Below are 17,484 nucleotides of genomic sequence, written 5' to 3'. Positions count from 1 at the left end.
CCCATACAAGGAACACACAGAATGGGAAGGTCGGAGACCGTCTGCATATTTAGAGCTTTCCTGTGACCACCCAGTTTTCCCTTTCGTGTGGGAAGGCATCTTCGGAAGGGGAGACGTGTGCGTTTTCTTGGTTATTTGAGTTATATGTCTTGTGTTGCCTGAAAGTATGATATTTCTGCTGTGTGTGTGTCTGCGGTCTGGAGTCTCCTTTCTCGAAGGAGGTTTGGTCCCTGGCCGTTGGTTGTGACAAACAGATGTCCTGTGGGTGTCTCTGCATGCGACCCCTGGCTATGGGCTGCCATCATCATTAGTTTGTTCTTCTTTCACTTGGCGTGTCGTTCTTGATTTCACACCTTTCTATCTCCATCCATGGTCAATGATTCCCATAAACTGGGCTTGTGCTCTCAGTTAACGCCAGCTGTCTGTTTTTCGTGCTGCCACCTTCTAGTATTGCCAGCAGAAGACTTAGCAGATATACTTATGTCCCTGTTTTCTCCCTGTCTTCACTAAACCAACATGCACACACTTTTTTACTTACCTGAATATATCTGACTTCTCAGGAGAGTTTGCCATTGTTGAGCTGTCATTGATTTCAGAAAGTGCTTTCATGCTTATATGTGATTTGACATGGAAAGAATTCCAAACCTGTGAAATCCTTTGAAAAAACTGGAATGTTGCTATTGTAAACCCATCTTTTCTTACTGGGACAGTCTGATAAAAATCTGTTGTTTTTCAATGCTGTGTTGTTAAACTCTAAAGGAAAGTCCTGCTTTGGATTAGATGGGACTGCTCTGGCTTCCATAGTAGCATTTTTGGAAGCGATGAGCTGCTCTTGCAGTCTCCAAATACATCGAGCCGTGTCACTTCGTGTTCAAATTATGTTTCAGGAATAGCTATACGAAGACGCTTCTTATGCATAATATTAAATGGTATTATGCTTTTCTCTCAAAAAAACCCCCCAAACCAGTCTGTAACTGGAAGTATTTACTTGGAGAGTAGGGGGGGATATCCTGGAGCTGGAGAGGAGCTATCAGCTACCGCTTTCTAAATTTCTTGGCTACGAAATATGAGTAAACTTGCTGTGTCTTGGCACCATGGTAATTAACAGACAGCTGCAGTGCCTGAGTAATAGAGTGAATATGCTCTATGTGAATTCAAAGTTGCTTTTCCCATCTCTTCCTTCATTTTCTTTGTCTTCGGTCAGTGATTTTTTTTTCTTTATACTGTAACTTCTGAATTAAGGCGGGAGTTTTGTCAGAGGCCTCACTGGAACAGTGTTGCAGACATCTTTCCCTATAGGAACAAGCAATAAAATGTTCAAATTGCACTTTCACTTGAGCTTCGTGGTGATTTGAAAACACGTCCCCACAATATACACCCTTTGCCTTGCCACCATCTCATGTTGTTCTTTTCATGCCACTTGGATGTGGGCTGATACAAAGATCCTGCCTGGGAATTAAACCCTTGTAGAAGTAGAGATTGTAAAGATATGGAGCTAGGCTTTTTGCTGAAACACCACAAAATCCCAGGAGGAAAACAAGAAAGAAATTCTAGGAAAGTTAGCAGCACATAAAAGATTAATTTTTAAATGTAATTTTAAGGAAAAACTGAGAGGAGAAAAGCTTTTGGATGATATGTTGCTAGAAAGAAGCTTGGATCCTCACTGTTGTTGCATAATAATGAGCTGGATTCAGTTGTTACTCTGTTCCCTGGGCAATGGTTTACTTTCAAGGTCCAGTTCAGTTCTTAATGGAAGTGGAATTTAAGCCCTAATAGCTTGAGACTTAACGAGTTGAGATCTTACTGTGTCAAGTCCTATTTAATTATGCCGTTTTTCTTTGACCTCTCGTAGTTGTGTTTGAATTTTGTCTGAATTGAGTAAGATGTATCATATCATCGTACGATGTCTAGTCCTTAGGGAGATCCTGAGCTTTTCTGTTCTGAGTCTCACTAATCAAAATAGTGCTGTCTTATGTAACTGTTTGATTTCTCCTGTGGACATTTCATTTTTCTTACCTCTACCAAATGCCACATCCTCTTCTTGGGTAACTGGTCTCATCAAAAGACGTAACTTTTCTTCCTTGAATGTCGACATTGTTGAACATAGTGCAGGTGGAGAGACAGCAGTAAGGAGGGTCACTGGCTGTCGAGAGCGCTCACACGAACGTTTGTTGGGTTGCATCTCTTTTCCTGTCTCCGTCGTGTATCTATACAAAGTCAGGTTAATAATATAACAGAAGTCCTGAAAAATAGCTAATAATGTGAAAGCTGTCCTTGAGAATCTTTTTCTTTTCATACTTACAAACAATTTTGTGTAGTTTCTATGGATTAACTGCTCGGGATTGAATAAATTCACTTTTGCTTCGCGGGTATTTGGTCGTGCAGCGTTGGCCTTGCCCATGGTCACAGCTTGTGACGGTATTTTAGCTTCCTTTCAACGTAGAATCATAGAATGGTTTGGGTCGGAAGGGACCTCAAAGATCATCCAGTTCCAACCCCTCTGCCATGGGCAGGGACACCCTCCACTACACCAGGTTGCCCAAAGCCTCATCCAACCTGGCCTTGAACATTTCCAGGGATGGGGCAGCCACAGCTTCTCTGGGCAACCTGTTCCAGTGCCTCACCACCCTCAGAGTGAAAAATTTCTTCCTTATATCCAATCTAAATCTCCCCTCTTTCAGTTTAAATCCATTGCCCCTCGTCCTATCACTACACACCCTTGTAAAAAGTCCCTCTCCAGCTTTCCTGTAGGCCCCTTTTCTGTTGGACATGGTCTCCTTTTTAACCAAATATCACACTACTGGGGAGGGTGAATCAAAACAAACCTAGATGCTGGTTTTGGGTTTTGTTTCGGTTTTGTTTGGGGTTTTTTTGTTTTTGTTTTGGTTTTGGTGGGTTTTTTTTCTTCTGGGACATGAGTGAGATGTATCAGCTCGTGGGGGATTGCTGATGAGCCCTAGAAGGATGCCTTATCTGCGTTTCCTACTTTTCTTTCCCTAATTTATCAAATGGCGAGTTCAAACACTGCTTTAACTGGCAAAGTACAGGTGATGCTGGTTCTTTGCCCCGTCCTCTCGGCTGTAATGCCTTCACCATAAGCCTCTGCACATCAAGAGCGGAAAGAGCTTTTGAAACCGCGGCGGCTGTATCAGCTTCTTCAGCCTTCCGAAAGACGGGATGCTATGGAGTATTGTAAGAAAAGAGCTTCTTACCACTAGCTCATGTAGTAAGCTCATCACAGCCGGGAAGACTGGCAGATGGGATGATTAGCTATTGAGAACTGTTAGTAAATCTTCAGCTGTCCTTAACTGCTTTCATTTGTTGGTATGAGCCTGACTTAATGAGTGCTACAGCATCGTCCTCTTGGGTTTTCATGTTTTGGGTGTGCTCAGCAGAGTCCCTGGCAGCTCTGAACTGTGTGAGGTTGTTGCCCTGTGGTTCACAGTGTTCCCATCCCCTCTGATCCGGGTGGTGCCCAGCCTAGTGCACATCCTTCCGATGACAAGAACCAAAGAGAACGGCAAAGACATTGAGCCCTTAGAGAAAAAAGCAGCGTGTTTGAAGAAGGCTGATTCTGAGACACTGTCTCCCTGCTTCAGCACTAGTTTGTCCCCTGCTATTTGAGTCTAAGACCTGTCTGCAGCCTCTTTTTTTGCTGTCTGTTTTTTACATCTTCCTGTACTTTGGCTAACTTCCCTGCTGCTCTCGCTCACCCCTGCCGTGTCCTGTAGTGTCCAACTTCCACCTCGGCTGAGCCGACCAACAGTGCCAGTCCCTCATGCACCCGAAAGGCAGATTTCTCTGTTCCTGACCAACATGTCCCATTAAGTCGGGGCATCCAAATTTGTTGGATTCTTCTTCAGAAGTAGGAGGATACACACCATATGCTTGTGATAAAAGGTAGTAATTGTATCCGTTGGGTGTGTACTCGTTGAGTAGAGCCCAGGGGATTGACAGCCAGAACATCTCTCCTCTTTGTTAACGGGCATCATGCAAAGAAAAGACCACTCGGTAGCGCGTATTTCCATCTCTTTTCAAACTCAAGTACATGTTGGTCATGAGAAATGCATTTGCAAACTCCTTTGACCTAAGCTGGGGCATGTGCTTTCTTCAGGCTTCACACAGTTTTCCAAATACTTCCTTTGCAGCTTTTTACTGCTGGCTAACCATTACTGGGTCTTTATTCTTAAATATCCAGATATAACATTATTTTTGTTCTCTTAAAATGAAAAAAAGCCCCAAATAAACCCCAAACAAGTGGATTCTGCTACTCTTTTAAGCGAATTTCATCTCTTCCTCTAAGCCCCATATAACCTTCAGAGCTTCTTTCTGCTTGGACTTTTTCTTTTCCTCATCCCTCTTAAGTCACATTAATCTCCTTAACCCCCTTAAGTCATTCTAGGGTTTCCATTCCTTTGGAAGCTTTTACCTACTACATGGTTTTGCCAAGTCATTTTCTTTCTCCAGTCCTCCTCTTCATTCCCTTCCCAATACTGTTTTATCTGATAGGCTCATAGCTTTTGGGTTTGCCCCTTTTTTCCTTTTTTTTTTTTTAAAAAAAAACTCCAGATTTTTATTTTAACGCAAATGAATTTTCCCTGTGAGTGAAGCACATAGGAAGAAAATGCTACAAAACAAAGCCAAGAGGAGAAGATGATTAACTTCAAATATAGGAGAAGAGAGTTTTCATGAGAGAAGCCTGAAATATTTAGAATAAAATAAAGCCTGATAAAGATATTGACTGCTGGTGTAGTGAGCTGCTGAAGTCCTCTTGCTTCAGAGTTTCAAAGCGTGGCAGCTCACAAGCTGGCACAGTCTCAGATACTGCGCATGACCCAGGAGCACTCTGCTCAGTAATGGGACAAAAAGCACCTGGAAGAAAACTGGCTCTTCCAAGTTCAGTTCTGGAGCGAATGATGGGTGTTCTTCTGCCCATTGCTGCCCATTCCCTGATGCCAGAGCAGTTTCTGCAAGTCACAACTCTTGCCGCGATACGGAGAGATGGGTTTGCACTGTGTTTTGCGTTGTGCCTTTCTTGTCGCTTTGCTCTCCTGGAATGATGGGGAAACTGATGATGACGTTGGCTTATGATGGTGGGGTATATGAAGCCATTCAGTCCGACTTGGCCAAGACGCTAGAAGTCGTGACAGAGTAATTGTGAAGGTCATCTGGATGTTGTCTTTGTCAGTCCTAGTCTTTCCCTCAAGGGAATCCATGTTCTGGTAAGTAGCCATGCCCTCAAAGATGCCTGCCTTCCAGAAGGGACTGCTACCCTAGCTGGAGATCTCTGCTGTATCTTGTTCCTAGGATCATTTTTCTAAGGATATCTTCTTTCCTAACAATTGGCCCATTTACTCCTGCTTGCATCAACATCCAGATGCCTAATTTCAGTATCTCAATTCTACTCATTAATTGAGTGGAAGTCTCTGATGCAAGGTGATACCTCGAGTTTGGGTTTGTTAATTGGTTCTTTTACAACCACCTTTCTTTAGAGCTATGAGTGCTGCCCAAAGAACCTGATGGAATTTTATTACAGTATCTTTCCTTCCCCACCCCCCCCCGCCCTTCTGCCTTCAGCTGCATTTGTCAAATTTGTACACAAGTCTGCTTGGGCTTAGTACAAACCTTTTTTGCTGCAAAGAATTTATCTGTGGGATCTTTTACTGTCAACAGGTACAGTACAAATACCACTAACCGTTGCTATTAATGTACATTATGTTTGTAGACTACAACAAGAAGTCGTCATGTGTTACCATGAGTAGCAAGAAAAGAATAGATGTCAGTTCTACTAAGTGAACAGGAATGAATGGTTTGGGAAATACCACAGTAATAATTGTGACATTGCTGCTGTAAAGTGGTAAATCAGAAAAATCTATTTGTAGGAAAGTCAAGGAGTTTCAGCTGTAGTGAGTTTTTAGTATTGCAGATTGCTTTTGGGGAAAAAAAGTTAAAAATTCTGGACAAATTGAGCAAGATCCATCTATGATTTCTCTTAATTTAAAAAAAAAAAAAGAAAAAGAAAAAATGAAACATGTTTTAGAAGAAACACTTTGCACTTTCCTTTGTTTATTTGTTTATTAAGATAAAGTAGAAACAGCTAAAGTTCAAAGTCTGGTCTGAGCGTCATTAGGAAATATTTTATTAGGGTTTGGGGTAAAAAGTCTGACTTGTGGTCTATTCTCAATGTTATCGTGACACCTTTGTGTGATGAATTTGGCTAATTTAAATTATTAATTCTGGTAATTCAGAAGTGTTTCTTATTATTTGGTCAGCAGTTACCTACATGGATGTGGGAGCAGTAGTTACAAATCAGAAGCTGCCTGATTAAACTTATTGTGCCAGGAAGGCAGAAACTGTGACCAATAAGCACTCAGGCATTCTGTTGCCAGTGCCATCCTTCAGCCTGTCTTCCGAATGAATGAGACTGCCTTGAGAAGGGAATAAATATAGGGAGTACCCAAAATCCTGTGTGTGCTGATTCACAAGATACAACGCCGTTGAGTTTTACTTGACTGAGACACCCAAGTCCGTTGTGACTCAATAAACCCTGCACACAAAACTCCTTGGACAAGAGTTTATGCAACAACATTTGTTGGGCTCCCATCTCTACTTACGGTGTCTTCAGACCCTTCTTAGACCTTCTGTACTCCTTAGATCTTTGTGGGGAGAGGACAACTTCCACAGCAGACCAGTCCTGGTTATTGGATCCTGCTGTAATCCTCTCTGGCATGCTTGCAAGAAGAGAAGCTTCTCTGAGTGTTTTTACGTCTTCTTTCCCCTCTTCAATCTAAGCAAATTGAAAGGAAAAGTGACCTTTTGGGATGGGAGTATGGGATGACCTTTGGTAGCTCAGAAATTAAGACAGGAAACTGTTAAACTGGAGACTTTGCTCTAGTGACACTGAACTGTACTGGTGCTATGGAGATTAAAGATTTCTAATGTTCGTCAAGGATTTTGGATATTGGCTATGTGGAGTGTATTTGTTTAGCTTTGCTCTTCTTTTCAGCTAAAATCGTAGACAACTGTTAATCCAAGTAGCCTTCAAGTCCAAAAAACAGAAATAGTAATTTGCTGCGGTACGTTTTCACGCTGCGTTGTTCTAATCTTGTGAACACAGGACACTGTCGGTAGTAATGTTTGCAAAGGAAGACTCCACCACTTGCTCTTTGATGTTTGATCTTTCACACTTTACGTTTGCTGTGCCGACATCCGGGCTCGGAACCGGTGCTTTTACATCCGTGAGTGTGGGCTCCCAAGAGCAAACCAAGGAATTCAAGCTTTAGTTCAGAATCTCCCCGTTTTGAGTGGTTTCAGAATCTCCCTGTTTGTAATGGTTACATGTGGAGAGACCCATCAAGGAAGGGGAAGTGATGGGAAGCTTCCTAAAATTCTTCTGTGTTCAGTCTGTTCCCAAAGGCAGATGTAGACACAAGCAACTTTCATGAGCGTACCGTGAATACGCTGTTTCCTCCACCAAAGAATGATGCCTCAGAGTAATTCTGTTGTAAGAATCGGAGCTTAAAATAGAATGGCATGTAAGGATGTGTCCTTCCTAAACATAAAGGTTTCTTAGTGTCAGAATGAAGTACAAAGCTCTAAAAATGTATATTATTCATGTCCCTCTTGTACGTGTTTTGTTCTTCTCAGTGAGGTGGCCAACCTTATGACATCTCTTTCTGTAAAAGAGACATCTTTTTCTTTCCCACCTTCTTCCTATTGTTACTGTTTAACATTTTGTCTCATTTTCTGGTCAGATAGTTTTAATTTGCATTTCCAGTGTCTGATCGTGTTGTGTTTCTGTAGCTGTTCACGCATTCTTCCTATTCCATTCGTCTTCTTTTTTTTTCCTTTTGTTTTTTAATAAGAAAGTATTTTCTCTTCTTTCGAGGTCTTTATTAACTCTCTGGAGCTCCAAACCTGAGTGGAGAGTGTTAATAGCTGGGAGATCGCCCTTGGCATACTTAATCGTAGACAAGTTGTTTGAACTTGTTACACTTGGAAAATGAAAGTTAATGTATTTGTTTTGTTATTCCTATGGAAACGAGATATTTATAATGAGCTTCTAAAAACAAGTTACAAATATACACAAAGAAGCTGATTCTTTGTAGCAATTGCTTAACAGAAAGAGACTGGTTTGTTTGGGGATTTTTAGGGGTTTTTTTAGTTTCACTTCATGACCTCTGAAAAGCTGCTGTCAGGAAGGGTCTTCCTACATGTGAACAGGGCGTTAAAAATGGTGGAAATAAACTGAGGGTACGACTGCCTCGTGTGTCATGCAGTGTTCTTAGTATTATCATTTTTCATAGAATCATAGAACGGTTTGGGTTGGAAGGGACCTTTAAAGGCCATCTAGTCCAACCCCCCTGCAATGACCAGGGACACCTTCCCCCAGATCAGGTTGCTCAGGGTCCCGTTCAACCTGACCTTGAACGTTTCCTGGGATGGGCATCTACCACCTCTCTGGGCAACCAGTTTCCAGTGTTTCGCCACCCTCATTGTAAAAAATTTCTTCCTTGTATCTAGTCTAAATCTCCCGTCTTTTACTTTAAAACCATTACCTCTTGTCCTGTTGCAACAACCCTACTAAAAATCTTGTCCTCATCTTTCTTATAAGGCCTCTTGAGGTACTGGAAGGCTGCTGGAAGATCACCCCAGAGCCTTCTCTTCTCCAGGCTGAGCAACCCCATCTATGTGTTATTAAAAATAAAAGGAGCCAACATGAACTTGGACCAGTTTTTGCTGAAAGCGGTCGTTCCCTTTCCCATTGTGCTGATCCTGACTGCTGATCCAAGTTAAACTGTAGCAATCCCGATCAGAGCCTTCCGGGTAACCTGTGTGCTACAGCAAATTGCACGTGGAAGGTCCATGTGTTGGACGGGGCCATGAGCCCATCGGCACCGAGGGCCGTTCTCAGTCTGGTGTTGTGCAGAAGCTTTGCAGGGATCACCAGTGCCGTCTTTTTCTACAGGAGAGACAAACCAAGGTAAAGTCCTGACCTCTTGAGTTAGTTAGAAGTGCTTGGACATGTTTCATCAGAAGAAGGATGTTAAACTTATTAATGAGAATCCTGGACAAATTCCAAGTAGTTAATTGCAGTTCGTTCCGTGTGTCTTCCTGATTAATGAAATACTGGCTCATATTCTTCATTCCCACTGTCATGGTGTTCTTTTACTGGCTGATTCCATGAGATACTCCAGCATGTGCTTCACCTGAAGTGGACAAGTAGTTGCAAACAGCAAAATTTGCTCAAAAAAAAACAGATAAAGTTTATTTCTGGCTAAAATAGGAAGTGTGTGGGATGTAGGGATTTGATACATGTTGGGCTGTGCTCGAAATGGTGCTGGTCATGACTGGTACGTAAAGGGTTGCATTAGTGTGGAATTTTGTTGTGAATAACCAATTTCTCCTTGTTTTAAAAGCCTGGGATACAGTTTCATTTCATTTCGTGTTTAATTAACTGGGGTAGGAGTCACTTCCAAACTGCTGGTGTCCAAAACTGGGAACTCTCCTTTCCGCTTTCAGGAGTGGAGACCCCCCTCCAGCTGTGAGGGGCATTTAACCGCTGGAGGTGGCTGAGAGGAGATCGAAGATAAACTGGTGACAGATGGATTTGCTCTTCCCAGTGGCTATTAGTGATGCTGGAATTAAAATTACATTTCTCTGTGTAGTTTTTCTGGCCTGAGGTTGCTGCTGCCAGTGCACACTTTCTCCGTCCTGCATCTGGCCTTTACCCCCGTGTAAACAGCTGTCGCTGTTGAAGGGACTGCTCCGGCTTGGGTGGGTTTTGCTGCTTTTTTTTTCCTCCCCCCTGATTTCCTTGAAATGCTCTCTAAATTAGCGAAAAACAAGTGCTTGAGTAGCAAACAAAACTCACTTAGTAGCATGTTTCCCAGCAACATGGACTCTCAACTCTTTCTTCGAGGGTTTCATAATGTGGTAGGCAGTTGAAGACATCTGCTGTTAAAGGTGGTGCTGTTTAAGGTTACATCAGCATAAGGATCATAAAAATTTTTGAAAATTTTTTACTTTAATCTGTTAAATTTTGGCTTAAAACGCTGTGTGGTGCCGTCGACACGCTGGAAGGGAGGGATGCCATCCAGAGGGACCTCGACAGGCTGGAGAGGTGGGCCCGTACCAACCTCATGAAGTTTAACCAGGCCAAGTGCAAGGTCCTACATCTGGGTCGTGGCAATCCCAGGCACAAATACAGACTGGGTGGAGAATGGATCGAGAGCAGCCCTGAGGAGAAGGACTTGGGAGTACTGGTGGACAAGAAGCTCAATATGAGCCGGCAATGTGCTCTTGCGGCCCAGAAGGCCAACCGCGTCCTGGGCTGCATCAAGAGGAGCATGGCCAGCAGGTCGAGGGAGGTGATTCTCCCCCTCTGCTCTGCCCTTGTGAGACCTCACTTGGAGTACTGCGTCCAGTTCTGGAGTCCCCAACATAAGAAGGACATGGACCAGTTGGAGAGGGTCCAGAGGAGGGCCACGAAGATGATAAGAGGGCTGGAGCACCTTTCCTATGAGGACAGGCTGAAAGAGTTGGGGCTGTTCAGCCTGGAGAAGAGGAGGCTCCGGGGTGACCTTATAGCGGTCTTCCAGTACCTCAAGGGGGCCTACAAGAAAGATGGGGAGAGGCTGTTCAGGAGGGCCAGTTGTGATAGGACAAGGGGTAATGGTTTTAAAATAGAGGGAGGTAGATTCAGGTTGGATATTAGGAAAAAATTTTTTACCATGAGAGTTGTAGAACACTGGAACAGGTTGCCCAGAGAGGTGGTGGATGCTCCATCCCTGGAGACGTTCAAGGCCCGGTTGGATGAGACCCTGAGCAACCTGATCTAGTTGGAGATATCCCTGTTCCTTGCAGGGGGGTTGGACTAGATGACCTTTGAAGGTCCCTTCCAGCCCTAACGATTCTATGATTCTATGCTTCTATGATTCTTCTGAAAAGCAGGGAAGCTGTAATTGAATAGTACAGGAAAAGGTGTGCTTCACGTGGGATATAATTAATATAAAAGAAAACATTTATTATTTTTTAACGGTGAGTCATCTCACTAATGCTTTGGCGTCATACCTGAATTTTAAAGTGAGGAACACTAAAAATAGTTTCATATTAGGGAAAAGAAAGGAACAGCATGTGCTCCACTACGTTGTCTCCTGCCTAAATGGAATATTTTAAAACACCAGAAAACAGCCTTGCTTGAATCCCCTGTTGGTTACGCACCTCTCTGTAGTGAATGCTGATTTTCTTTGGAAGAGTTTTACCCATTGGACCCTTTGGCCTGATGGGTGTAAGAGATCTGCAGGAGTGACTGTATCAATAGATGTCTGTGAAGTTTGAATTTCCCACCTGAGCAAGTAATATACTTGTGTAGGAATATGGGCTTCCCGTTAGGGAAAACAGCAGCAAGTCTTCAGCTCTGAATTTCCGGGGGGTTTGTGACTTTATTGGATTGCTATATTGTGTTTTCCGTGAACCTGCGAATGTTTTATGAAGGCAATGGTCTAAGAAAAAAAAAAAAAACAGGTATGAAATTTAAATAAAATTCGTCGGTCTTTAATAGAGGAGGAGTTTCAAGTTTTTAAATGCCTTTCAATAGTTTGCTTTACACAACAGCACTGTTCTTAATTGTGAAAACACGAATAGTGCCCTATGAATAATGTTATAACCAGTTGTTCAAAGAGGAATAAAAAATATTAAATAACAAAACTCACCTGAGATGCTTCGGCTTCTGTCTTTTATGCATTCAGGCTTTACAAGTGACCAGCCACATGAGACTGTGTTTGATTTAAGGAGCTGCAGGCGTTCCGACAGCGGGCCGATTCCCTTGATTTCCTCTTTATTTGCCAACGTTCTTCAAGGGAAGTTCCTAAAGCACTATCCTACTGGTGCACGTAAAAAAAAAAAGCCATGTTCCTGGAATATGTTTTATTTGACACCATAAATGGGCTGCGTGGATCTTCCTGTCCTGTTGCAGTTTTCAGTTATTCACTGTGGTAAACTGAAAGTGTTCTGCTATTCTGGGAACGCGTGTTGTGCTCGCTGGTAACATCTTCCCGTTTCTTTGTGTTTCAACAGGGGAAAGTCTTCCAGAACTATCACTTTCGAGCAGTTTAAGGAAGCTCTGCAAGAACTCTCCAAGAAGCGGTTTAAAGATAAGAGCGATGAGGAAGCAGTTCAAGAAATATATAAACTAATTGAAGGAAAAGCCCCAATTATATCTGGAGTAACGGTATGTTACCGACGGAATGGATGGGTTGTTCTAGCTGTCCTTTGCTCTGCTGCAGTGAACATAGAAATCAGAGAATCACAGAATGGTTTGGGTTGGAAGGGACCTCAAAGACCATCTCGTTCCAGCCCCCCTGCCATGGGCAGGGACACCCTCCACTACACCAGGTTGCCCAAAGCCTCATCCAACCTGGCCTTGAACACTTCCAGGGATGGGGCAGCCACAGCTTCTCTGGGCAACCTGTTCAGTGTTTCACTGGAACATGAGATTTTGGGTTTTTTGTTTTGGTTTGGTTTTTACCTTGATGTGGTCAACCACTGGAACAAGTCGCCCAGAGAAGCTGTGGAACCTCCATCTTTGGAGATGTTCAAGACTTGACTGGAGAAGTTTCTGTGCAAGTTCATTTGAGCCTTGGTGTGAGCAGGGGTTTATGCTGGATAAGGAGTTGTGTGCAAAGGTTCCTTCCAACAAAAATTGTTCTGTGAGTTTATGATTTTAACTTTGGATAATCTCCAAGGATAGAGAGTCCCCAGTCTCTCTAGGTAAGCCGTTTCTGTGCTTGACCGGCCACAGTGGTGAAGAATATTTTCTCATGTATCTAGTTGGAATTTCCTGTCTTCCAAATAATGTCAATTTTTTTTTGGAGGGAGCACTATGTACTTCTGAACTGGCTCTATTTCTAATATAACCTCTCTTTTGAAGACTGGAATAAGATTTGCCTCCCCTCTTCTGTCATCTTCTTGTATGCCACACGCTCCAAGCTCCTCGCTGCCTTAGCAGCACTTCTCTGTAAACATTGACATGAGGTGAGAAAAATACTGAATTGCTAACAAAAAAACACATGATGACTTCAAATTAGAGACCGTGGCCTGTTCTGATTTTCTCAGTGAGGTTTTGATGCAAGAGGAGTTTCAGTTGAAAAGCTGGAGGCATATATACCTTTCTTGACTCATCTGAGGTGTTTCCATGAAGTTGGAGGTCTTGTGACCTCATTTCTGGTTGGAAACTGACAGTGAAGGAGCAACAGCCATTTAAAAAATACTATCATATTTAAAAATTTTATAATATTTATTTTATTTATAATATTTAAAAATATTATAATATTTTAAAATATTATATGGGAGTTGGAACTAGATGATCTTTAAGGTCCCTTCCAACCCTAACCATTCTATGATTCTATGATTTTTTTTAAGATTAAAGGGAGCACAACGGTCCAGCAAAATATCAGCAAAAATACAAGCTTGGAGAATGAACATGTCTTTTGTCAGTGATTACTTCTCTTTGATAGAGGCAAAGACACTGAAATTGTAGCTGCTGGCTTGTGTTGATGGAAATAACTGAGTGAAGGGAAAAACGGTCAGTCTTGGAGAACAGAACTCTTGATGTTTTTGGAAAGTACCTTTGGTTGATTCATTTGGTATTCCAAAATGAGTTTATACAGTGATTAGATTTAATTCTGTTGTGCTAAGTAAAATTTTTCTCTTAAAGAGAAAGGTTTTTTTTAAAAAATAAAAATAAAAATTTGAAGTTCATGTGCATCTTCTGTGATATGCAAACTTTCTGGTTAACTGTACGTGCAAATAAGAGAAGGAAAATGGATGCTCCTGTGGGCTCACAGAAAGGGAAGGAGCTTGGCTCCAAGTAATTTCTTGCCTTTAGAAAAATGTAACTAGAGAGATTATATAACTTACTCCAGATAGTAAACAGTTCAAGCAGAATTGCTATATGACAAGACAGAATCATTTGTCCCTGATTCCTGGGGAAAAAGAAGGAAGAGTGTTGACTTGCTAAGGTGGAACTTGTCCTCATCCAGCCTCTTGTGCTATTCACTATCGCACTTTTATATTCACTATTCACATTTCCTCCTACATTTTTCCTCACTGATGAGGGATTTGCTAACGGAAAAGACAGTCAAGGAGAGTGTCTGAGACACCTCCCTGCATGTGAGAGTGCGGCGTGTATGCACGCTGAGACAACTGATTTTCCATAAACAGTGGTGATGAAATACAAGGGAAGTAAATATGTGTTAAGTTTAATTAACTTTATACTGAATATTGCCCCTGTCTCTTGCATTTGGAATATTTCCATCTTTACAGCACAAATAGCTTTTGTCACTGGGAGCATCCTATGGCTTTTAGCAATAGTGCTGTATAAGTGAACACGGAGTAAATTTAGTCCTTTGATTATATTGATAAGCTTTCTTGCATCTTCTATGGCAGCTTCTGCTGGTGTTAGGGACAATGACAGATCCTTTGGCAAGTGTCGTGCCCCAGCTTTTTCCTTGCTGGCTTCCATGGGGAGAGTCACAGGTGGCATCTTCCTTTTCTGAGTAAGTTTGTTAAGAACACACAAGAAGTGTGCCCGTAGTTAAGAAAGTGCCTTTAGTAAGAAGCATCTTATGTTCTTTTGGAGGGAGAATGGTCTAGTAATGACTTTAAAAAGTAACTTTAAAAAGTGAAGGAAACTTCCTCACGTGTATTCCGTCCTGCAGTCGGCCTTTAGTAGTGTGTTCCTGCCGCCGTTACGGCCCGCAGGGCTTTTCAAGTGAGAATGAAGTGGGGAGCCCATGTGTTGCCACAAGTTAGGTGGGGGGCACATACTGCCCACTACTTTGGGTGCTTCATGGTTCGGAATGGTGGTTGGTGGGTGGAAGACTTTGTGCAGTCGAGCGGTCTGACGGTTCGTCCTCAGGTAGGGACTGGGTTCTTACTCATGACCACTGCATAACAGGAAACATTATACTTACAGAAAAGCTTATTCCTGCTTGTTTGTGCCAGGATTTGTGTTCAAGGTACAAGCCCTTTCCAAAGAAAACAGCAATTCACAAGTAGGACTTACAATGGCACAGCATTCCTGGTGCCTGTGCCCAGGGTGAAGCTCACAGGTTATGTGCTCTTGCAGAAGCGTGTGGCTTTGTTTTCCCAGAGTTTTCAGGGGAATTTCCAGTGACCAGACAATCCTTTGGTTCTGTGGCGTGACTGTGTGTACAACCTGTTTGATTTACTAATACCCTGAGGAACAGAAAGAATAAATTCTCAGCTGAGCACCAGACTGGGCGTTTTTACTTTCGATGTCTCAGCTGATACGTTTTTCTTGCATTTTCATTTTATCTAGCTGGGCTGCTAACACAATTACTGATCACAGGGGGTGGGTTTTTTTCAAAAAAAGCTGTGAACGCAGGTTTCCTGGTTATAAGGTGCTAGGAGGCCAATACGGACAAGAAAACTGTATGTGTTAAGAAGCACTACTTTTTCCTAAGCATCGTCTTCATTGCTGGTTTTCAATCTAGAAGAATAACCACTTCTGCAAAAGGTACTCTGAGACTGCAAAGTCGAAGTCCCTAAAGGTCATTCAGCAATGCTGTTTTTAGAAACAGATGTTCCAGTGGTCATTGTCTTTCAGAGAGTGCCAGAACTCACACCTCCACACCACCTTTCAGGGCCTCATGTGAAGGTAAAGCTGCGGGGCAGTATTGTGTGTGTCACGTGGTGGGCACATTTGGAGGGAGAAAAGCAGAAGTTTGCAACATGAGATTCTCATTAAGTAGTTATGTATGTGGACAAATTCTCTCAACGCAGCTTTTATTGAACCGGCGTGGAGGACGCGTGGTTTCCATGGCGTACGAGTTACAGCACTCATTTCCAGTCTCACTGAATCCAAGGATCCTCTTCCTCTTGGTACAGGTTCAAGCATCTTTCCCAAGCCTCTCATCTTTTACTGTTTAGCATTAAAAGATATTCAGCATGTGTCGTCCCACAGAAGAGCTGTGTGTGACTTCGAAAGCCTGTTCGTTAGGTCTCGTTAATGAGCATTTATTTAGGCTGAGGACGGGGAGAGAGGGAATGAGGTTTTTGGTGAAAGAGAAGTTTCCAGAGTATTTACTTCACTGCAGTGAAGCCTCTGTCGCTTCTGTCTCTAAAATGCACCCTAACAGGGTGGCCTACATAAAAAGGACACCTGGATTTTTTCAGTCTTTGTTCGTCTTAGCTCCGTTTCCACTCCTACACAAAGATCGTCCGTGCTTTCCCTTCTCCTTTAGTGCCCCTTCTCTCCTGATTTTAAAATGTAAACTTAAGGATCAAAGAGTCTGCTCCCAGTCCAAGCACACAGGTTAGCATGCTCCTACATCGTTCTGTGAAATACCGTCTTTCTTGTTGTGTAGTCAAATTTTCTTTGTCTAAATGACAGCAAAACTTTGTTTATGGTTTTTTTTTTAACTAGCCTGATGTGACTCAGTGGAAGCAATGCAGAGGAAAGTTTGCTCACCGCCAGTTCATAGACTGCTAATTTGCTAACATGGAAAATAACTTCCAGTCCTTCTAGTTCGTTACTTTTCTTATGAATCGTAGAGTTTAGAATGAATTTGTCTCTTGAAGCGATGAAGTCTAGCTGTGTTGGTTTGCTTTTTCTGTATTGGTGGTGCCAGGCTTTTATGCTTGGTTGTTGGCAGAATGGGTTTTGAACATGACTGTTGCCTATGACAGTGGGAGACACTGTTCTTTGGTGCTTAGAACTTGACTATTAATCAGAAGTATCTCATATTGAAAGGCTCTTCCAGGAATTTTTGGCATAACTTGCACTGTTTTGTTCTGGGCTGTATGATTGTTGTCATTGTATGTGATGGTAGGAAACGAGCATTTTTTTGGTACCCTTTTGCTGGAAGTGAGTAGATATTTACGTGGTCTCCATCATTAGCAAAGATTTCAACGTCGGTAGCGTGTACAAGTATCTGCATTAAGAATAATTGATTTCTGATGTGGTTCTTTTCTTGTTTCTTTTCTCTCTTCCAATAGAAAGCCATTTCATCTCCAACCGTATCACGCCTTACGGATACATCAAAATTCACGGGTTCTCACAAGGAGAGATTTGACCCCAGTGGGAAAGGAAAAGGCAAGGCTGGCCGAGAAGATCTGGTGGATGCTTCAGGATACGTATCTGGCTATAAGCACGCGGGCACATATGATCATAAAGTGCAAGGAAGCAAGTAAGGCTGAGGGTTTACAACACAGAGGGAGAAAGAGAGGGGGGAAAAGAGAATATATTTGTAAGAATGATGTAGATGAATCCCACATGTTTTGGTTATTGTGAATGCTAAGACTATGTTGTCAAGAAGTTGTTTTCAGGAACTGGAACTGATTTCAACATCTGCTTGAGCTACTTGCAGCACAACGCCACTTCATTACATTCCTCATGCGTATATTGGCAAAAATAAATGTATCGGTACAAAAAAATTCATTATTTTGTTGAGCTTTAGA

The 17,484-nt window shown here is 42.4% G+C and overlaps 1 protein-coding gene across 1 annotated transcript in view; it reads left to right on the top strand.

The window, feature by feature from the left end:
- TPPP (tubulin polymerization promoting protein) overlaps window positions 1-17,217 on the top strand; it is a 33,384-nt gene extending 16,167 nt beyond the window's left edge. Inside the window, exons 2-3 of the mRNA XM_086614788.1 lie at window positions 12,079-12,232; window positions 17,023-17,217. Coding sequence (XP_086470914.1) covers window positions 12,079-12,232; window positions 17,023-17,217 — 349 coding nt within the window. The remainder of the gene's footprint in view (window positions 1-12,078; window positions 12,233-17,022) is intronic.
- The last annotated feature ends 267 nt before the right edge of the window (window positions 17,218-17,484 follow it).

Source organism: Tauraco erythrolophus, chromosome 7 (assembly GCF_009769465.1).
Source record: "Tauraco erythrolophus isolate bTauEry1 chromosome 7, bTauEry1.pri, whole genome shotgun sequence".
Classification (NCBI taxonomy): Eukaryota; Metazoa; Chordata; class Aves; order Musophagiformes; family Musophagidae; genus Tauraco; species Tauraco erythrolophus.
This window is presented reverse-complemented; position numbering and strand designations above follow the sequence as displayed.